Source organism: Urocitellus parryii, chromosome 1 (assembly GCF_045843805.1).
Source record: "Urocitellus parryii isolate mUroPar1 chromosome 1, mUroPar1.hap1, whole genome shotgun sequence".
Lineage (NCBI taxonomy): Eukaryota > Metazoa > Chordata > Mammalia > Rodentia > Sciuridae > Urocitellus > Urocitellus parryii.
In genome coordinates this window covers 191,895,480-191,918,653 of record NC_135531.1, presented here as the reverse complement: position 1 = coordinate 191,918,653, position 23,174 = coordinate 191,895,480, and the positions used below count along the sequence as shown (strand labels likewise).

Here is a 23,174-nt window from a genome sequence, read left to right as displayed (position 1 = left end):
CTTTCAACAGAATGGACCATGGCTTTAAAAAGTTATGAGTATTATTACTTTTTAAAATATTTTTATATATTTATATAAGTAACATGTTTTATGAAAAATAATTTATATTTTCCAAAACAGAAAAATATTGAGAAAAGAGGTACTTTTTTCACTGTTGGCAGTTCTCTCTAAAGTCTCAATAAAAAATAATGGTATTCTTATATCTGCCTCTGCATTTGTTTTGTTGTACTATATCTTGGTAGCTGCTGGGAAACTTCACCATCTGATAAAGATATAATGAGAGTTTAAAAGGCAAATAATATCCTACTTTTATTACAACTGCACTTGTGTCTTTGTGGACCCCTGAGAGGGTCTTGGAGACCACATAGGAATCTTTGTCCATATTTGAGGAAAAATTCACAGAGTTTTTAAATACTTTTATTAGTTCTACAATTTCAAATTTCTAATCCTTGTAAATTAAAATAATATTCATGGGCTGGGGCTGGGGCTCAGCAGTAGCACACTTGCCTGGCATGTATGAGGCACTGGGTTCAATTCTCAGCACTACATATAAATAAATAAAATAAAGATCTGTTGACAACTAAAAAAAAAAGTAAATTTTTTATAACTTCTACACCATATTGCCTATGAAGCAGAAGACAGAATGAATTATAAACTTCTCTAATATAGTATTTTATATTGAGTCATACATAGCCTCCAATAGCATGAATATTACAAACATCTTTATTCCAATAAATAAATAAATTAAATAAAGGTCTATCAACAATTTAAAAATATTTTTAAAAGTAATACTACTCATAAATTTTTTAAGCCATGGTCCATTCTGTTGAAAAAAAGCTTTTTAAATGATAACTTATGTTGGTGTTTAACCAAACTTTCAATTACAGTTTTTCTACTAAACCAAATACAGATAGATAGTCAGATAGATAGACAGGCAGAGACACCAAGAACCAACCTAGGTAGTAGTCAATGTTCCTCATGTAAGCATGGACCCAGGCCTACCCTGTGGATCGTCTAGAAGTGGTGAGCTTGGCAGGGGAGTATCAAGGACTCCTCTGTTCCTTTTCAGACATATTTAAGTTTCTAAGCTACCCTCATCCCTTGTGATCAGGAGCTCTAAGCTGTGCCTCTCAGAACATCATGTGAGAGGAACACATGATGATTTAGAAGCCCTTAAATTCTTTAAACATTTTATTCTATTACAGTGAAAGCTCAGCTTCCTGGACAATCTGATCACTGGTTTTTTCTCTTTGGAGTGGAGACAGGGAGAGTAATTAAAATTCCTAGTAGAGGCTAGACTGTGCCTGCTATCAACCAAACTGCAGTGATGGTTTCACTCTGCCATCTAGCTTGTGTAGCTTGGCCTACTTCACCTTCTTGGCATTTCTGTCAGTAATCTCAAATATATTTTTGTGACTCTTTTAGGTGCTTACATGTCCTTAAAATGTATCATTAGGGCTGGGGCTGTAGCTTAGTGGTAGGGCACTTGCCTTGCATATGTGAGGCACTGGGTTTGATCCTCCGCATCATATAAAAATAAATAAAGATATTTTTAAAGTTATTAAATTGCTATAATTTTCTAAACATGAGACACTGTGCAAATAAAATGCTAACACGTCTTTTCACAGCTACAGTTGTTTGAAATGAAACCTTTCCTTTTTACCTTAAAAAAATAAAGTAACATCTACCAGTAGAAATTTGACTTAAAACCCTAGTTCCCTACCTAAGAGTATACCCCTTAAAGACAGATTGGTAACAGATATGTAGCATTCTGTGCCATTGTGTTCATTTCATTTATAATCCCAAATCTAGGATTTAGAATTGTATACTACATATCTGAATTTAGACTTATATATTAAAATTACCTTACAAATTGCAATTATGTATCTAAATTTTTAAGAAGTAAGTACTTTGTTTTTTTCCAAAGTGATTGTGGGAGCTATAACATTTCTTTTTGGCTAAGATTAAGAGACTTAGAATATGACCTCAATGTTATTGATATAATAGATTTTTGTATAAGACACTCTTCTTCCCCTTTAAAAAAGAAATAACTTCTATTTATGTTCAATTGACTATGCCCTGTACATGGTTACTTTTTACCCTTAAAATTTCAGCATATTGTGCAACTGATTATTGGACTCTGAATTCAGGTCCACTTATTCTCTGGGTAGTGCCATTGACTCAGTCCTCATGAACCAACATTGCAACATTGCTTTAGGGAAACAAATGTTTTAATAATTTCTCTAGAATTTCTCTATTTACTTTCTCATTCCTGTAACAATAGATATATATATATCAACCCATCTGGGGAAGGCTTTTTAGATTATTTCTTAGTACCCTTCTTTAATATGAGACATATTTTCCAATGATTGTAAATAAGTTTATTTGTGAATTAAAAAGTGTTGCACTACTGTTGACTTCAAGGAAGTGATATTGTTCTGAATCAATTGACAATGTACAAATTTCATTGTTTTGGTATATATTTCCAAGATTAGGCAAAAGAGAAGAGTAAGACAGGGCAGTAAGCACAGCATCCCTAGCTGAAGGCAGCAGGCCTGGGCTAGGTGTGGGCAGCGTGGACACACACTCTCACCTTTCCATCCTTCTAAGGAGCCATGTGGAGTAGACTCTTGAATGTGCCACCAAGTAATCTTTTAGGAGTTTAGACATACTACACCATAATTAATTATTTTCTAGCATCTATGATAAAAATGAATTAATAATGTCTTCCTAATCTATAATTAGGATGGAAAACAGATGAACTGTAATTTCATTCCTTTGGATATAAAATTAGACCTTTGGGAAGACTTACCAGCAAGTTTTCAACTGAAACAGAATCGCTCACTGGTAAGAACAGTTTTAAATAAAATAGTTATATTAGTTTTAGGAATTTTAGCAATCATTTTGAGTTTAGTAAAATAGTGCTTCATGGCCTATTGCAGAATCAAATTGCTGGTTGCATTTTTTATCAATCTAGGCAGTGTCTATTAATTGCCCTGTGCTAAGAATAAATGTGAAATCTGTTTCCTTGGCGAGCGATCACACCTAGAGCTGCTGTTTCTGTAGATAGAATCATCCTCGCATCATTTAATTTCTCATTCACAGGATTAGCAACTGTGTTATTTGTATCTGTCAGAATCACATTTTATCTTTTAAAGTTAAGTTCTAACAATGACAAATTTTGAGAGCAGGAATAATCACACATTGGGCAACTCTTTTTTTAATATTTTTTAGTTGTAGATGAACATGATACTTTTGTTTTATTTTTTTTTTTTTAATGTGGTGCTGAGAATCAAACCCAGTGCCTCACATGTGCTAGGCAAGTGCTCTACCACTGAGCCACAACCCCAGCCCCCACATGGGGCAACTCTTGATTCATTGTCAGAAGCACCAGCATGAAGCTCCAAGCTAGGTAACTGCCAGGGAGGTCTTCTGCTTGTTTGTGACTGATTTGCCTTCACTGCTAATGGTCATCATGTTGTAAGACTGATCCAGCATGCAATCTACCTTTATTACTATTTTTTTAAACAGGAAAATAGTGATTTTTTAAACCTTTTGAATGGAAATGAAGCATTACCCAGTGGTCAGCTATACCTGTTATAAAGGAAAAGGAAGCAACAAGCTATTTTCTTGATAATATATAATCCTGACTCTCAAATTCACCCTACAAAAAAATAACTAGTTACGTATGATTGACTAATAAGTAAGAGCAATGCTGATAAAAATGTCCCAGATTTTATGACTTCTTTTTCCCCATAGCAACTCAATCATCAGATACAAAATGATTCTCGGATGCTATATGATCGCATTTTTTAGATAGAATCATTTTCTTGCCACCACTGCAAGACCTACTGTCCATAAGACCAATTTTGCCTTGGCTGCTGCTAGGGTATGTGCTTCTAGATTTTTCTCAGTGAGCACATTATCATTGTTGATTCCTGTGTATATTAATGATATACACCAGGTGTGCTAGTCATAGATAATTTACAATAAAGGTATAAAAACTGTATTAAGCCAAGCCTTAAATTGTGGAACTCAAAAGCCTGTTTCAGGGATATAACAAGACATCAATTTTCTCGTGTTGTTAACAGCCTTATTCTGAAAGGAAGATGACCAGTGAGCTGCTAACTCTTTTAAAATTATTTCATTTTTCTGCCAGATTTTGCGGTTTGTTCGAGAATGGAGTAGTCTAACTTCCATGAAGCAAAGGATAATAAGAAAAAGTGGGCAGTTATTTTGCAGCCCCATCCTTGCTTTGGAAGAGATCACAAAGCAACAAAACAAACTAAATAGTACCAAACGGTATGAGTTCTTTTCCTTTTTTCTTTTGTATTGTATTATTTTTCATAGTTATTTCTATAAGAGATCTGTGACATCTTATGTAATCACTATTGAAATCTTGATGAGTTAAGAAAAGTCTATACATAAAATCCAGCAACATAATTAGATATTTAATGAATTTGCTAAAATTCACTGGAAAAGATCAGGTTGGGGGCTGGGGTTGTAGCTCAGTGGTAGAGTGCTTGCCTAGTATGCGTGAGGCACTGGGTTCAGCCCTCAGCACTACATAAAAATAAAATAAAGGTATTGTGTTCACTTACAACTAAAAAATATATTTAAAAAAACAACAACATCAGATTGTCCAGATCTAGCTCATCATGGGTCCCACTCATCAATCGAGAGGCCAGAGTCACAGGTTAGTGCAACCTGTGACCTGCTAAGCCTATTAACGACAGGAAGACAATCACTCTTAGAACATCAGCATGATCTTGGCCCCATCTCTTTTGCCTTGCACTCATGTGGCATGAATTGCAGGTGCCATGCATTAGGGTAGCTGGTTTTATTTGAAATACCATCACTTTCAAAGTAACGGAAGGTTAACTACCATGATTGGAACTGAAATAAAAAGGTTAGCTGTCACACATTTGTTATCATTTGCCTTTATCATTACAGGACCCTTTCTAATCCTTTGTACATCTACTTTCCTTTCATGATATCACAATAATTTTTGTCTCACTCAAATATCTTTTGGTGTGATCTGAAATCCAAATTCTTTATATTCTTTTCTTAGCATGAAGCAAGGATTATCAGGAAAAGTAGTTATCTGCTCTCTGCACTTTGGAAGAGATTACAGAACAATAAACCAAACAGTAGCAATAGCAGAGAAAGCCCTTCATTTCTTGCTGTCTCTATACACCTGTAACATATTCCTATCCTTACATTCCATCACTTTACAGATGAAAAAAAAAAAAATCAATGGTATGGGGCGTGGATGATTAAATAAAGATAGCTCCATTCAGTGAAAATGTCTTCAACTGTTTCAGTGCATGGCATCAGGTACATCTATATGTCATAACAAGGAATGATATTTATGATAAGAATAAAAATAAGTATTAAAATAATGATAGAAATACAAACACCTACTTGCCAGTTTTGACCTGGAAATTCTCTGGAAGGACACCTTAGAAACTCACTAGAGGTTTCTCTAGAACAGTGGTTCTCAACTAGAGGCAATTTTGCCCCCCCCCCCACCAGGGTTGCAATTTGTGGAGACACTTTCAATTGTCATGACTACAGAGTGCAACTAGGGATTATCTTGTGGGTACAATTCCAAGATGCTCATGAAAATCCTTCTGTAAATAGGTCTATATCCCTAAAGAATTTTCTGTCTTAGAATGCCTATAGTGCTACTGTTGAGAAATCTTTCTTTAGGACATAAAGTTAGGTAGTTTGTGAAGGTGAGAGTCACTTTATGTTTTATGCCAGAATTACAAATTCATGACTAAAAACAAAACAAGAACCTGAATGAATGAATAAGGTCAGGTTTAAAACTAGAAAAGGATGACGTTGGGGCTGAGATGGTGGCAAATTGGAAAGTGCATAACCCATCTAAAATCACTTAAGTTCAGATTTAAAAATAAAATACTTTCTAAGCCAAATAAAACCCTCTGAATGATTGGGTTTATCCATAAGTTGTCAGTTTTGGCTTTGTATCTAAACTCTTCTGTACTAGTTGAATTTTCCCATACTTTATATAACAAATACAAATGAAATGTATGTGTATACATTGTACATATATGTACATACATGCCAACCTACAAAAGTATATATACACACACACTTAATGTCAAAAAACATTCCTATTTTATTTTTTTCAATATTTCTTCCAATCCTCTCCACTTTTCTCATTTTTGTTATTTATCTTCTCTTTCTTACATGATTGTAATTCCCTTCATAACTGAATTTACAGCCCACTCCAACCATTTTTAAATGTGCTATATTGTTTCTTTATCAGATGACCACTTAAAATACTAGCTGAGAGAGATGACTGATCATGTGTAAAAGGAAATATGAACTCATAAAATCAATATAAACCAAGCTCAGACCCACCACATTTTATAAATGGCATTTATGAAATTAAATATAGATGATATGTTTAAGCTGTATCTTGTAGTAGCAAGCATCAGCTGAAATCATTAGATTTGTATCTGTAAGAGCTCACTCTGGCAGCAGTTAGGAGAGTAGATTAAAAAGGGCAAGACTTGAAGTGAGAAGACAAGAAACATTTATTTTCTATTACTACCATAACAAATTACCACAAATTCAGCATCTTAAAACAACACAAACTTGAGGCTATGGTTATGGCTCAGTGGTAGAATGCTTACCTAGCATGTGTAAGGCATTGGGTTCAATCCTCAGCACCACATAAAAATAAATAAATAAAATAAAGGTATTGTGTCCATCTACAAACAAAAAAAATTTAAACACATATTTTTTATCTCACAGTTCTAAAATAAGTCAGCAGTCCAAGTTGACTCTTGCTGATTTTTCTGCTCTGAATTTTAGGCTAAAATCAAGGTATTGACCACATGGACTCTAATTATTAGGCTTGGATAAGAACCCATTTCCCAGCTTATTCAGATTGTTGGTAGAACTCAGTTCCCTGTATTTGTAGGACTGAGTTCCAGTTCCATCCAGGCTGTCAGCTGGTTGTCACCATCAGCTCATAGAAGACTCTCTCTGGTCCTAGCACATGAGCCTCTGCATATCAGGGCCATCAACAGAGTGTCACATTGTTCTCTGCTTGGAATCTGTCCTCATCTTCTGCTTTTAAGACTTCCAGTGATTATATTGAGTCCACCTAGTAATCTCCCAGTCTTAAAAATCAGCAGATTAGAAACCTTAATTATATCTGCCAAATCCCTTTATAGCATTACCTAGATGAATTTATTGAATAGCCTGAGAATAGAAATCTTAAAAACTTCCTAAATATAAAATCTTAAAAATTCTCTTACAAGCCAGGCATGGGCAGCACACATATTTGTAATTCTAACAACTGGGTAGGCTGAGACAGGAGGATTGAAAATTTGAGGCCAGCCTGGACAACTTAATAAGACCCTATCTCAAAATTTAATAATGCAAAGGTCTGAGGATGTAGCTAGTAATGACAACAACAAAATTTTATCTGCCACCCCAAATTAAAAGACTCCTGATGAGGCTCTCTATTAAGGCATTAACAATGGGAATGGAGGAAAAAGAATGAAGAGAGCTATTAAGGATATGTATCTAGAGCCCTTGGTGTCTGAATAAAGAAATGCAAAGAGGGAGGCCTCCAGGGAAATCAACTTAGCAGAGCCACAAAATGCTACCCCCACAATGGAATGTATACACATGCAGAGGGGAGGTATAATCAGGAGCACTCTGATTCTTATAGCAGAACCTCAGTAAGTCTCAGTATTTTGGAATAATCATATATCTCAAAAAGCAGGTATGAAAGATAGGGCTGAACAACAGAAAGTCTGTATGAGGAGCAATTAGACCCTGGATCTCTTATCTCTCTCATTACTTTCTAGAGAAACCAAACTAGAGAGCCTCCAGACTTGGCGATAAGGAGAGAAGCATTATATTGAAAAATGAAACCATACTATGTATATAACCAGAAATATGAAAAATTATGTTCTATATGTGTAATAAGAATTATAATGCATTCCGCTGTCATTTATAAATAAATAAATAGAAAAATGAAACCCCTTAGACCCATTTCTTCACTTAGCTTCAAGAATACCAGCAACCACATTTTACTTCCTAGGCAGCAAGGAGGAGGATTCATCTCTTTAAAATATTAAGTGGCTTTAAAAAAACAACAACAAAAAAAAGAGGTAGGTACAGAGTTTGGAAATTCCCCCAAAAGCTATGGTTAGGTCTCCAAGATTATTCTTCTATGATTCCACTAATTTGCAGGCCTCAACCAAGCTGAGGTAGCTTCTGGATGACTCACTCTTAGATGTGAATGGAAGCCAAAGCCACCAGCCATTGTTGTTCCAGAGATAGGTATGATTTAGTAGGAGAGCAGTTATTATTAGAATGCCAACTATTTATCCTCTACCTATAAGTGATCTGTAATACAGGCCAGCAACCCAGAACCCAGGACTCTATCCATTAGTGTGGACCACTTTCCAGTGCACAATTTTCTTGTAAAAGATTGCCATATTCCACTCCCATCCTTATTCAGGAATTAATTTAATTGATGACATTCTTTCTTCCCTATTTGCAAAAAATGACAAGTTGGAATATTTACATGGACTTCCTAGCAAACATTAATGGAAAATTAAATATTGGCAACTTGCAACTGGGTTTGAAACATTGTCAGCTTCCTTCTTTTGGGTCTATTGATCTGTTTCTTATGGTTTCCAAAAACTTACGCTTAAAGCTTAAACGTTTTATACAAAAGAAAGAGGTTATTTTTGGTTCCTAAATCTCTGGCCAGATTTCTCAGCATCTTATAAAGTTACTGAATTAGGTTTCTAATCTTTTAAACATTGAATAATACTTGAGGCAAGGCTTAATATCCTATTGCCCCTCAAAGCTAGGAAGGTTTTGAGTACATTTAAAATCCACAGAAAAACTTTAGCAAAGAATTCTTGTCAAGGGAATAAAAGGGTTGAGAAAAGATACCTGTACTCTTATAAAAGATAAACACATTTAAAGTCATAAGGAGATACCTATTACTATTAGCAGAGATTTTTTTTTTAAGAGAGAGGAGAGGTGGAGAGAGAAAGAGAGAGAGAGAGAGAGAGAGAGAGAGAGAGAGAGAGAGAGAGAGAGAGAATTTATTTATTTATTTTAGTTTTTTTCCGGTGGACACAACATTTCTGTTTGTACATGGTGCTGAGGATCGAACCCAGGCCGCACGCATGCCAGGCGCACGCTACCGCTTGAGCCACATCCCCAACCCTAGCAGAGATTTTTTAAGTGACATGGTTGCACTAGTGAAAGTGTGAGAAAACTTCCTTTTGTTACTGATGGAGATGTGCACTGGTACAGCCTTAAAAATACTCAACACTTTTAACCCAGGAATTCTATTGTGGAGACTTATTTTACATATACTTTATGTGTATAAAACATACACACACTTACATATACACACATTGTTGTGATAACAAAAACTGAAAATTACTAAGAGCCCATTAGATATAATGGTTTATCCAAATAATTGGCTAACATGGAACCATTAAAAAGAATAGAGCAGGGCTAGGGCTGCAGCTCAGTGATGGAGCCCTTGCCTCACATGTATGAAACACTGGGTTCCATCCTCAGCACCACATAAAAATAAATAAAGGTATTGTGTCCACCTACAACTAAAAAAAATAAAAAAGAATAGAGCAACTCTGTATGTACTGATACATAAAGATCTCTGAGGTGTAGATTTCGGCAAAAAGAGCAAAGTGAAGATTAGTGTCTACAGTATACTATCATTGATTGCTAAAACTAAAAAGTGTAATGGGGAGGGAGTGCTCGTAGACATAAGTTTCAGAAGTGGGGAACTGGATGAAAATGTTCTACAGTCAGTGATGATGGTGTCACAACCTTGTGAATATATTAAAATGCAATAAATTGTAAGCTTTAAATTGAGCAAATTTAATAGTATATGATTATAGGTCAATATAAATGCAAAAATAAATAAAAAGGTACACACATATACATAGAAAAAAATTAACTGTTTCCAAAATACTTACCAAAAACTGACAACAGGGTGAATTCTGGGATAGAAATGAGAGGAAAATTCACTGTTTACCATGTAAACTGCTGTATGCCTTTTAAGTTTGAAACTATGCCCATGTATCACCTAATCAAAAATAAATAAAATAGTTTATAGGAAAAGGGAAATCTGTTTATCATTAAATCATCCTTAATAAAATAAAGACAGATTTCTAAAATATTACCTATAACTGCACAATTCCATTGTGATTTAACTTTAATTTTATTGTTAAACTGCCAAATGAAGATCTACTCAAATATAAAGAAATTCATATTTAATTTAATTTTCTAGAAATCTACAAAAAATAGGTACAAACTACAGAGAAACTGGGCCGAGCTAATTAGGAGGAATTAATTGGGTAATTGTATTTCACCTACTTAAATTCCCCCATGACCTTTATTTAGAATTACTTTCCTCTTTACTTTCAGTCCCTAAACCATTGTGTCGTATTGACAGTGCTGTATAATAAAGTTCTGAATCCCACATTACTGGCTTTGTTTCAGTAAAGTTTCCATAAACCTTGTATGAGCTAATACTAATGGGAATAACCTTGAGATTGTAGGAAATGTGATAAAACTTGGTTAACTTTAAAAAAAAAAAAAAAAAACACGGGGCTAGGAATGTAGCTCAATTGGTAGAGTGCTTGCCTCGAATGCACTGGGTTTAATCCCCAGCACCACACACACACACACACACACACACACACACCAAAAAAAAAATTACTTTACCCAAAACACTGATAAAGTAAGATTTGGGGAAGCCTTGAAGAGAAGGTCAAGAGGGAGGTAAAAAAAATGCACTTGGAAAGTTTCTGCACAGCCTGGCAAGCAGTTTTCTTCAGGCTGTCAGATATGCATGTATTTGGTCATTTCTTATCCTCACACCCACTTCTTTTTTTTTTTTTTTAAGAGAGAGAGAGAGAAAATTTTAATATTTATTTTTTTTTTAGTTTTCGGCGGACACAACATCTTTGTTTGTATGTGGTGCTGAGGACCAAACCCGGGCCGCACACATGCCAGGCAAGCGAACTACCGCTTGAGCCACATCCCCAGCCCATAAATTTTGAAAATTGATCCAAAAGGTAGTGAATGACTCTTGAATTTCTTAGAAAAATGATTCTTGAGAAAATGAATCTGGAAGAGAGATGTTTTTCCCACATAATGGTCAATGTAAAGGGTGAACACTACATTTCCTAATTCTAGTATTAACACAAAAATAGAATTGTATCTTGCTTTTGCTCCTACTGCTTTTGTAAGGGGCATCATGAACATGAAATAGAGAAACGTTTATGTGAGGGATGGGAAATCTACTTAACATGTAATTGTTCTAGATATATAACCAAAGAAGATGTTGCTATAGCCTCGATGGACAAGATGAAGAATGATGGGGGCCATGTCCGTCTGATCACAAAGAAGTCTGGGCCGTGCGTCTATTCCACAAAGTAAGGACATAAGTACTAAGAATAGTAACTTAAATTTATACATTAATTTTTGTAATAATACCTCACCTTTGTGTGGTCACTTTAGAGGTTACAAAGAGCTTTCACATTTTAGTAGCTCTTTAGTCCTTCTAACAACACTGTGAAGCAATGAATTCATTATCTTAGGATTAGAGACAAGGAAGAACTCTGACACCAACTGGCCTAAGTGGACTGTCTCAGACCTGGATGGGAGATGCCAGGAGACATGAGGTCAAAACTGGATTCTGCCCCTCAATCTTGATGTCTTTCAACCTTAAAAAGCTTATCTTTTTAACCTTCTGCCGCAAACTACCCGGTCCCGGGCCGGCTGAGTCCCGCTCCTGCTGCCGAACACTGCCTGCGGCACCCCTGCTGAGCGATTCCCTGCTGAGCTGTCAGTGCACGCGGGCTTGCAATCTTGCAACCCGGTTGGGCACAAGAACACAAGCCAGTCAAACTGAGACAAAGTTTTATTTAGAGAGAGGCCGTGTGCGTCCCCTAACAGGTGGGTCCGCCACGTGTGTGTTCTACCTGAGCCGGGGGGTTTCCCCTTCCCCCGGAACACCCTCCTACCATCCTTTCCCAACCAATGGGAACTCTCCCATTACAAGAGTGACATGAGTAACCTGAGTCCTGAAAATGGGCCCAGCTAGACAGCATGAGTCCAATTACCATATGAATGTGAATTGCTGGCTGGCAGTCATAAAATCCAAAGGTGCCTGTATCAATATTTTTGCTGTGGCTCCTAACATCTGCCCCCTTCTGTTTAAATAAACAACAGGCAAATGTGGCTAGGGACCGTGCCTGTTAGGTATGTCCAATTCACATATGGTTCTTACCCGTCATGGGAAAACTGACCTTATTGCGTCAGTCTCCTGGCTTAGGTTGATACCACTGTAACCGAATCATACCCGTCACTGACTACCGGTCCAGTATATAGCCATACCTGTGTAATAGGCCTATGCACCAGTGGGGGGGTGAGGTTCTTGCCTCACCTCTGTTGGCCCCCAAATTTAACCTTGGTGCCAGTGGGGGGGTGAGGTTCTTGCCTCACCTCTGTTGGCCCCCAAAATCAGACCATCACTAGCAGAAGGGAGAAAGACGCAGAATTGCCACGACACCAAGCCAATTGACGGCTCCTTTGGAAACATTGGTGACACATCGGCTAAGATATAGCACTACCAGTTCGCTGTATCAACAAATAGAGCACAATGCATACAGGTGATACATAGTCCAGGCAAGTTGTGTAAGCAGTTCAAAGTGGAGGAGTCTATCAATATGTCCATTTCCTCCCAAGGTAAATTAAGTCCTTGATTGAGCAGTTCAAATTGGAGGAGTCTATCAATATGTCCATTTCCTCCCAAAGTAAATTAAGTCCTTGATTGAGCAGTCTTATTGAGTTATTTTGATTGATGTATCAGTTTATACAGTTTATAGTGATAGCTATCATAAAAGTTGTAGTTTGGTCTTAGTCTTCACCGGCACTGGGATGGAGATGGGAATTATGGCCATGTTGCTAAAGAGACATTATCCTGAACAGAATTATGAAATATAATGAAAAGGAAAGGTGAAAGTAAACAAACATATCTGTTAACCACCTTTAAAAACAAAATTTAATAACAGCTGTTTACCTAAAGTAAATTAAACCATATAAGTCACGTGACTAAATTTTTTTTTTTTTGAATACTTGTATCTATATATACATGAGCGCTCCTTATAAATGAAATATGGACATACACACATACAGACATACAACACAAAACAGCATACATAACATAGAACATATAAGACAATAGTAAATAAAGGCCTTGTAGCTATAGCTAGGTGAAATCTCCATTGCAATGTTTAAAAACTTTACAGTTAAAAAATAAATAAATAAATAAAACACAGTCAAAAAAATAAAACTGATCAGAAAAACATTAACCTAGGTTTGTATGAGCTTAAAAAATAAGGTAAAATAAAATAAAATAAAATAGAACTTTATGATGTGGGAAAAATGCAAATAATAAAATAGATATTGAAAAAGGCACCGTGGTAAATCACTGTCGCAGATGCAAGAATAGCCAGGCTGGAACTCTGGATATCAGCTGTTATGGATTTGAGTCAAATCATCTTCTTTTTCTGTAGAAATTGTTTTAGTTAATCTCTCTGGAATCCAAATTGGTTGCTGTTCCTCCTGTGGAAAAACACAGACGGAGCCCCGACTCCAGACTATTACTGGGTCCGGACCTTTCCATTGTCCTGTTAGAATATCTTTCCAAAGTACCTTAGGCTTATGTACATTTTTCGGATACATATGTCTTTCCGCAGCACTAAGTCCTGATGAATCCAAATTTAGAAAGTTTAGAGTAAAAAGGGTTATTTTAAGTTTATCTTTGGGGGATATATACCCCTTACTAATTCCCTCCCTTTGCTTTAATAAGTACATTTTTATAGTTTGATGAGCTCTTTCAACTATGCCTTGTCCCTGTGGGTTGTATGGGATTCCTGTTATATGAGTAATGCCAAATGATGAGCAAAATTGTTTAAAAGACTTGGAGATGTAACCAGGACCGTTATCGGTTTTTAACTGTTTAGGAACACCCACAGTGGCAAAATTTTGTAAGCAATGAGCTATAACATCTTTAGTTTTTTCTCCGGGATGAAGGGAGCCCATCAAAAATCCAGAAGAAGTATCAACTGTAACATGTAAATATTTTAATTTTCCAAATTCTGGCAAGTGTGTGACGTCCATCTGCCAAATATGGTTAGGTATCAGTCCTCTAGGATTGACTCCAAGATTAACTTGTGGCAAAAATGTCACACAATTTTGACATTGTTTTATTATATGTCTGGCTTGTTCTTTAGTTATTTTAAAACGTTTTTGTAAAGTATTAGCATTGACATGGAACCTTTTATGAAAATTTATAGCTTCTTCTATTGTGGAGAAAATATGTATGTCATGTGTAGATTTATCTGCTAGTTCATTACCCAAACTAAGGGCTCCAGGCAATCCTGTATGTGCTCTGATATGTCCTATAAAGAATGGATCCTTTCTATCCCAGATTAGACTTTGTATAGCAGAAAACAAAGAGAAAACAGTAGAGGAAGGAGAAATCCTACCAGCATCTTCAAGAGATACGATAGCATTAACTACATACTGACTATCAGAAAATAAATTAAATGTAGAATCTTTGAACATCATAAAAGCTTGCAATACTGCATTGAGCTCTACCTTTTGAGCTGATTGTTTGGGTACTAAAAATGTAAAAGTTTGATCAGGAGTAACTACTGCTGCTGTACCATTGTTTGACCCATCAGTGAATATATTTGGAGCATTTATGATAGGGGTTTTTCTTGTCATTTTTGGAAAAACTATAGGATGCTTAGACCAAAAAGACAACAAAGGATTAGATGGCAAGTGATTATCAAATGCAACACTAGATTTACACATGATTATTGCCCAAGTATTTAACTCATTAGCTAACTCATCAATTTGATCCATAGTATATGGAGTAATAATTTTATTGGGAGAAATCCCAAACACTCCTTTTGCTGCCTTTATTCCTTTGAGTATTAATTGCCCTACAGCCTCAGGATATCTAGTAAGAATAGTATTAGGAGAATAAGATAAATGTATCCATAATAATGGACCTTCTTGCCAAAATACCCCTGTAGGAATATTTTTTGTCGGTAGTACAATAAATAATAAAGGCAAACTTATATCAATTCTATCCAAATGCATATTTTCCATATATGTTTCAATGATTTTTAATGCCTTTCTAGCTTCAGGCGTTAACATGCGGGGTGAATTTGGATCTGATGGACCTTTTAAAATATCAAATAAAGGTCCTAATTCTCCTGTTGGTATGCCTAGATAAGGCCTTATCCAATTTATATCTCCCAATAACTTTTGAAAGTCATTAAGTGATTTGAGTTGATCTACTCGTATTTGAATTTTTGGTGGACGGACCATGGTTGAGGATAATAGAACTCCTAAATAATTAATTGGAAGATTTAATTGTACTTTATCTATTGCTATCTCTAGATTATAATTTTTTAATAAGTTTGTAAGCGTGGCATAACATTCTAGCAATGTGTTTTTATCTTTATGTGCCATTAACACATCATCCATATAGTGAAATATCTGTAGTTCAGGGTTTTGAATTCTAAGTGGCTGGATTGCTTTATCAACATAAATTTGGCACAAAGTTGGGCTGTTAGCCATCCCTTGAGGGAGTACTTTCCATTCATATCTCTGATCAGGACCTTCATGATTCAGTGCAGGGATAGTAAATGCAAAATGCGGACTATCCTCGGGATGAATTGGAATTGAGAAGAAACAATCTTTAATATCTATAGCTAGAACATGCCAGGTTTTTGGTAGAGCAGACAATTGGGGAATCCCTGATTGAGCAGGTCCCATAATAACCATCTCATTATTGATGGCTCTTAAATCTTGTAATAATCTCCATTTACCAGATTTCTTTTTAATAACAAAAATGGGAGTATTATGGGGAGATACGGAAGGTTGTATATGTCCTTCCGCTAATTGCTGTTTGACCAGATCATGGGCTATTTGTATCTTTTCTTTAGTTAGGGGCCACTGAGGAACCCACACTGGTCTTTCTGATTTCCAAGTAATTTTGATTATCTCAGTGGCCCTTTTTGAAAACCCAATCCATGTTTATCTATCTCTTGATCTACTTGAATTGGTGCTGTTATATCTTGTTCTTGATCTCTTAATCTCTTTTCTTTTCTAAAGCCTTGTTTTGCCCTAGTAGTGGGCGCGTTAGGATTGACGTTATTTGTTAATGTCAATCCTAATTGATCTAGGACGTCTCGTCCCCATAAATTTATGGGGAGATGGTCCAATACATAGGGCTGTATAGTTCCTTCACATCCTTCAGGATCCCTCCAATCTAATACCATTGCACTTCTATGGGGATTAGTTGCCACTCCTAGGCCTCTAAGCGTTTGGGTCGCTTGCTGTAATGGCCAATGTTTAGGCCATTCCTGGCGAGATATGATGCTGAGGTCAGCGCCTATGTCCAGCAGTCCATTAAAATCATGCCCTTGAATATTTAATTTTAGCATAGGGCGAGAATCTAAATTTAAAGATAGCATAGCCCAATCTACACCTGTGGAGCCTAATCCCTTGGAACCTCTTTCTACATTACAACTGGAAAATTTATCATGTAGGCTTGGTATTATTAATAACTGTGCTATTCTATCTCCTGATGAAATTACTGATATACCTCTTGGAGAACTAGCTATGATTTTTATTTCACCCTCATAATCGGGATCAATTACCCCAGGACTTATCATAAGTCCTTTAAGTGTAGAAGAACTGCGTCCTAATAATAAGCCTACTGTTCCCTGGGGAAGAGGTCCTTTTACTCCTGTGGGAATGATTTGAACTCCCATCTCTGGAGTTAATACTGCTCTGGCAGAGGCACAGATGTCCAACCCTGCGCTCCCTCTAGTCTGTCTGATGAGGGATCTGATGGATAATGCGTCCTGGGCACCACCTTGATGGTGCTGCTGGGTTCCTCCATTGCCCCGTATATTTGTGGTTTTGGGCCCCGGGGCATTGGGCCCTCCAATTCGTTTTTTGACAACGGGGCCTGATGCCTTTCTCCACGATATCGTGGGTAGACACTTGGTCTTTGTCCATTTTTTGATAACGGAATACCCTCTATGGTGGTTTGAGAATGGCATTCATTAGCCCAATGTCTCCCTCTATGGCATCGTGGGCAAATACCCGGGATTCTACTCTTTTGATACCTAGCTTTGTTAAACCCTCCTCCTATGGGGCAATTTCTTTTAAAATGCCCTTCTTGATTGCAATTATAGCATGTTTTTGGCTTGGTACTTAAAGCCTGTTTTACTTCAGCTGCCATGACTTGTCCTTGTTCATTAATGTCTCTACATAATTTAATATATGTGTTTAAATCTTCCTGTTTCCACGGTCTAATGACCTCTTTGCAGCAACGATTTGCTTGATCGTAAGCCAGCTGTTTTATAAATGGCATTGCCTGTTCTGTATTTTCAAATGTCTCAGAGGCTGCTTCAATAAGTCTAGCTACAAAGTCAGCATAGGGCTCATTAACTCCTTGTATTATCTTAGATAGTTGACCTTGAAAATCCCCTTGTCCCTTCAAAGTTTTCCATGCCTTAATTGCATTTATAGCGATCTGAGCGTATACGCCAGGATCATATCTGAGCTGTTGCATTTGTTCTTGAAACTCCTCTTTTCCCAGTAACATCTTCAGGTCTCGTTCAGGGTAACCTGCTTCTGCATTTCGCCTAGCTGTCTCCTTGCAAAATTCCTCATTGGCAATTTTCCATAATAAATACTGTCCTCTATTTAGCACAGAATTACACACGTTAGCCCAATCTGCTGGTGTTAAGTTCCAGCCGGTAATAGATTCGACCATACTGACTGTGAAGGGAGCGGCCGGGCCGTAGGCTGCTACAGCTTCCTTTAATTGCTTTATTATTTTGAAATCTAAGGCACGGTAAACTCGTTCTTTTTCTTCTCCCTGCTCAACTACAGGGCATGCTAGTTTTTGGGGTCCCGCCTCAGGATTCCGTTCATCATCTATGGAGGCAGGTAAAGCTGTTGGTTGAACTATGCCCTCTGGTGGTGGAACGGAGTTAGTAGCAGCCTCCCTATCTGACGACCGTTTTTTCCCTGAGCTTGCCTTGTTCAAATTTTCTTCTATCTGACTAGCTTGAGAGACCTTTTGTTTTGCTTGACCTAATATGTTTTCTGCCATGGCTTGGACCTCTAACAATTTACTTAACAGTTTTTCAGTTTGTTTTTTACTAGATTCTAATCTACTATAAAGGTAACGTAACCCAATAAGATAGGATAGAAGAAAGCCAAAACAGAATGAAACAGAAACGGAGAGGAGGAAAATGATTATGTCAATTTTCTCTCTCTCAGGGCCGAATAACTTCAAACCTTGAGTTAACCATTTATCCCAACTCGTCTGAAAAAATTGTAAGGCTAGAGAGCCTGAAATAAGAGCAGAATAAATCAAAACAGAAATACCCATTCTGTCGCCTTTCCTTAGGGGCGAGCGATATTACTCACCTTTAAGTTTTGGGCGTTCCCAGTACAGGGCCACCAAAATGCCGCAAACTGCCCGGTCCCGGGCCGGCTGAGTCCCGCTCCTGCTGCCGAACACTGCCTGCGGCACCCCTGCTGAGCGATTCCCTGCTGAGCTGTCAGTGCACGCGGGCTTGCAATCTTGCAACCCGGTTGGGCACAAGAACACAAGCCAGTCAAACTGAGACAAAGTTTTATTTAGAGAGAGGCCGTGTGTGTCCCCTAACAGGTGGGTCCGCCACGTGTGTGTTCTACCTGAGCCGGGGGGTTTCCCCTTCCCCCGGAACACCCTCCTACCATCCTTTCCCAACCAATGGGAACTCTCCCATTACAAGAGTGACATGAGTAACCTGAGTCCTGAAAATGGGCCCAGCTAGACAGCATGAGTCCAATTACCATATGAATGTGAATTGCTGGCTGGCAGTCATAAAATCCAAAGGTGCCTGTATCAATATTTTTGCTGTGGCTCCTAACAACCTTCCAATAACCAACCCTGAAAAATAAGCAAAGCAATTATTGTTACTTCACAGTGTAGGACTCTGCAACACAATCGAGTACTGTGCCTTTCCTTTGTTTCTAATAAATTGAGATGTGTCCCATCATGTTTCATTTCTAATTTTAATTTGATCAACTCTAAGCTTTCCCATAGGAGACATGATGTTTAGCAAGTCCTTTGTTCTAATTCCTGTCAGCACTATCAGCTACATCACTCCATCACTTTATGGTTATAAAAATTCACTACATCTTGTAAGCCAGCAGATACTAGACAAGTGTTAGTATGACCTCTTTGGCCTAATGAGGTATGTGACCCAACATAGTTAGATAGCAGGGTAACCACTAAACTTTAGTTGGTGTTTCTCATTAGCCTGTTCTTTCCCAGCCTAAAGAAGCATTTCTTAACTTCTCATTTTCCAACTTCTCCAGATGTTTCAAAGTCCAGTTGTTTAACATAGAAGCATCTAAATTCTCAAGAGAGGCAGCATATATCAAATCAATTTTTGTAATACACCACTCCTCTTTGCTTGGCATGGCATATAGAGAGCTGACTACAGCTATTTCATCTCCACACTGAATCACAAAATGTGTGGACCCTGTATTACTACTTATCAATGTAAAAACTAAAAGCCTTTATTTGAAGCAATAACTTTGGTATATACATTTGTTGGTTACCTATTCAATGTTTTGTCCAATTATAGAAACCTTCTTGAAGATGGATCCTGTGTCCCACTTCCAAATCCCTCCACAGCACCAGCTGATCTCAGTATAGCCAAAGGCTATTTGCAAGCTGTGGATAATGAAGGAAATCCTCTTTGCCTTCACTGTCAGCATCCCACTTTCCAAACTAAGCAAGAGTGTAAAGCAAATGCTTGGGATTCACGGTTTTGCTCCCTGAAATGTCAGGAAGAATTTTGGATTCGATCTGATAACAGTTATATGCGAGCCAAAGTATTTGAAATTGAACATGGTGTGTGTCAGCTATGTAATGTGAATGCACAAGAACTCTTTTTATGTCTGAGAGATGCACCTTTAAGCCACAGGAAGAATCTTCTGGATGCTACCTGGACCTCAAAGCTCCCATTGGAACAGGTAAATTGTAATCAATTAACAGAAAGTATCTTTGTACTGAGTGATGACTATTGGCTCGTTAATTTTATTTTTTTTAACTTTTTAACATGGGCATTTTCAAGTATATATACAAAAGTAGAAAGAATAATGAACTTATGTTCCCATCATCTAGCTTTAATGGTTTGATCCACATTTGCCATTCCTTTCTTACCTTACTACTACTACTTTTTTTTTTTCTGAAATATTCTAAGGCAAATTCCAGACAACAGTTTGTTATTTTCATTGTGTATCTCACAGGTACAGACTTTCCTCTTTCCTTTCCTCCCTTCTTTCCTTTCTCTCCTTTCCCCCTTTCTCTTTTTTCCTTCCCCTCTTTTTTCTTTCCCCTCTCTTTTTCTCTCTCCCTCCCACTCTTCTTTTTTTAAATACAATCCCAACATGAGTTACAACACCTGACACAATTACAATTCCTTAACTATAGAGAGTTTATGTTTGGTTTCCTAGATTGCCTGAGAAATGTTTTTCTATAGTTGCTTTATTCACATTAGGATCAAAATGTGGCCCATCTATTGTTTTGTTTTTGGTTTTTGTTGTTGTTGTTGTTATGTCTTTTATGCTCCATTTAATCTATGAGAGCATCCCATCCTTTTTCCTATATTGAAGAAACTTGATCATTCGCTGAGCATGGTGACACATGCCTATAATCTCAGTGACCCAAGAGAATAAGGCAGGAGGATTGCCACATTGAAAGCCAGCCTCAGCAATTTAGCAAGGCCCTGTCTCAAAATGAAAAATAAAAAGATCCTGGAATATAACTCAGTGGTAGAGTACCCCTGGATTCAACCCCCAGTATTGCAACACAAAAACAAAAAAGAAACTGGATCATTTGCCTGTAAGATTTCCTACATTCTGGATTTGTCTCCCTCCCTCTATTCTCATGGAGGTGTTTCATATGCTCTTATATCCCCCCAATTTTCTGAATGTTGTTTATAAGATCTAGAGACTTGATTAGATTCTAATTCAGTTACTTTTGGGAAAAGATCTTAACAGGTGATTCATTGCATCCAGAGGCACCTAAGGTCTAGGAGTTCCACATGTTCATAATGTTAATATTGAATGACAAGAGGCAAGTGGATAACACAAAACGACAATGAGGAGGCCATATTATATATGCATTTACATATGTAACATACATTTAGGTATATTCATTCCATTGTGAAATGTACTTTTAAGCCAAGCGCAGTGGCACACACCTGTAATCCCAGCTACTCAAAAGACTGAGACACAATTATTGCAACTTTGAGGCCAGCCTCAGCAACAGCAAAGCCATCAGCCACTAAGTGAAAGCCTGTCTCAAAATGTCTCAAAATAAAAAAAATAAAAAGGGCTGGGAATGTGGTTCATTTGTAAAGCATCCCTGGGTTAAATCCCTAGTACCAAAGAAATAAAGTATTTTTAATAAAGCAGTTTATGACAAAATATTGTTTGTAGCACACTATCATCAATATTCATTTTGATTTTCAAAACTCAGTATGATTTCTGATCTTGTTGCTTGACAATTCTAAATTTCAGACTGAAGTAAAATGTGTAATTTTATAGTGTGCTTAATTTAAAAGGAATACTCCTGAGTCACTGTTTGCCTACTAAAGTTTTGGATGAATTCCTGACAGCTAGACAAATTATTTATTTTTATTTTATTTACCTAATATTACCAAATCATAATAGAACTAATAATCATTTCTATAAAGATAAATTAGTGTCTTTGAGAGCTAGAGAAATATAGTATTTCTCTAATGACATCCAGAGTTCTTGAAAGATCCTTTGGTCTAACCAATGAGGGACATATTATACCCATTCCAGGGATATCAGCCAGCTCTAGTTACTGTCCACTGTGTCAATGTGAAGCTTCCAGAAGATATCCAGTGAAATCGCTAAGGCCATTTGAAAGCAACCTGTCTAAAAAGGCAGAACTAATATGGTAGACATCTTAACAAAAGTGCTGTAAGGATGAGGAGCATAGGTGCTCAGATTGGGGGAGACCAGTTAGAAAGGGAGTGATTTTTTTTCAAAAGATGAATTTTGGATATTGAAGAGTAACCCCAGTTGCTAGGAAAAAAATTAAGAGGCCCCTTTTGAATTATCAAGTCTGTATGAGTAAAAGCTACTCAGAAAGAATTGGTTACAAAAGGCAAAACCAAAGGAGATTTTTTTTCCCCAAAGAATATGACATTTGCTTCATGTGCAAGACTGCCATTTGTGGTTGCTTCTAAGAATACCAGTGAAAACAAACATCATTATGTATCTTCTAACAGAAGTTGGGAAGTTCTGTACAGAAGAGAAAGTAAAGTAAGTAAAACAAAGGTCATCTGGACAAAGTTTACTGTTCCAAATGCTGCCTCTTGGGGCTCCTCACAGGTCAGCACTATAGATCAGGTCACTGTGCCATTGGAGGATCTGACTTGCTTTCTTCAGAGTGCTTTAGAAATAATCTTGTGTTCCCATCACCAGCAGTCATGAAGTTAATTATACTTTCTTCCTTGTCCAAGACCAAGAAAATTAAAACAATTGTCATACTTGTCATGGTGATGTTTAAAAACTGCACTGCCATAGTGTAAGCTGGTTTTACTAACTCAAGTACAATGTTAAACACATCCCATTTTTTAATGTAGGTCATCACTGGTTAAATATTAAGTGTTCATATTTGGACTGGCCTACACAGTGACTGTTTTAAGGGGACATCTTTGTTTATTTCAAATATGCAAGTTTAGAGGTTCTAAAAATTTAATTCCAGTCCATGGAAGTTTTCTGGTGAATAACATAAAAGTAAGGGTGAAAGCTATTAATATGAAACTGCCATTGATATAGTAACTAATGCATTTAGGTGAACTATTAAAGATTATTTGAGTCAGTAATATTAAGGAGTTTTTAATTTCCAGTCTGTTCTCACTTTTGGTGTAGTGAATATATAAACTAAAAGGTACAGAAAAGACAAATCTGTCAGGAGTCTTGGTGTT

At 36.9% G+C, this 23,174-nt stretch overlaps 1 protein-coding gene across 1 annotated transcript in view; it reads left to right on the top strand.

Annotated features, from left to right (window-relative positions):
- The window catches only part of Zranb3 (zinc finger RANBP2-type containing 3), a 116,071-nt gene that overhangs the window by 91,091 nt on the left and 1,806 nt on the right, over positions 1 to 23,174 (top strand). Inside the window, exons 13-16 of the mRNA XM_026389034.2 lie at positions 2,746 to 2,847; positions 4,160 to 4,302; positions 11,370 to 11,480; positions 19,791 to 20,181. Coding sequence (XP_026244819.2) covers positions 2,746 to 2,847; positions 4,160 to 4,302; positions 11,370 to 11,480; positions 19,791 to 20,181 — 747 coding nt within the window. The remainder of the gene's footprint in view (positions 1 to 2,745; positions 2,848 to 4,159; positions 4,303 to 11,369; positions 11,481 to 19,790; positions 20,182 to 23,174) is intronic.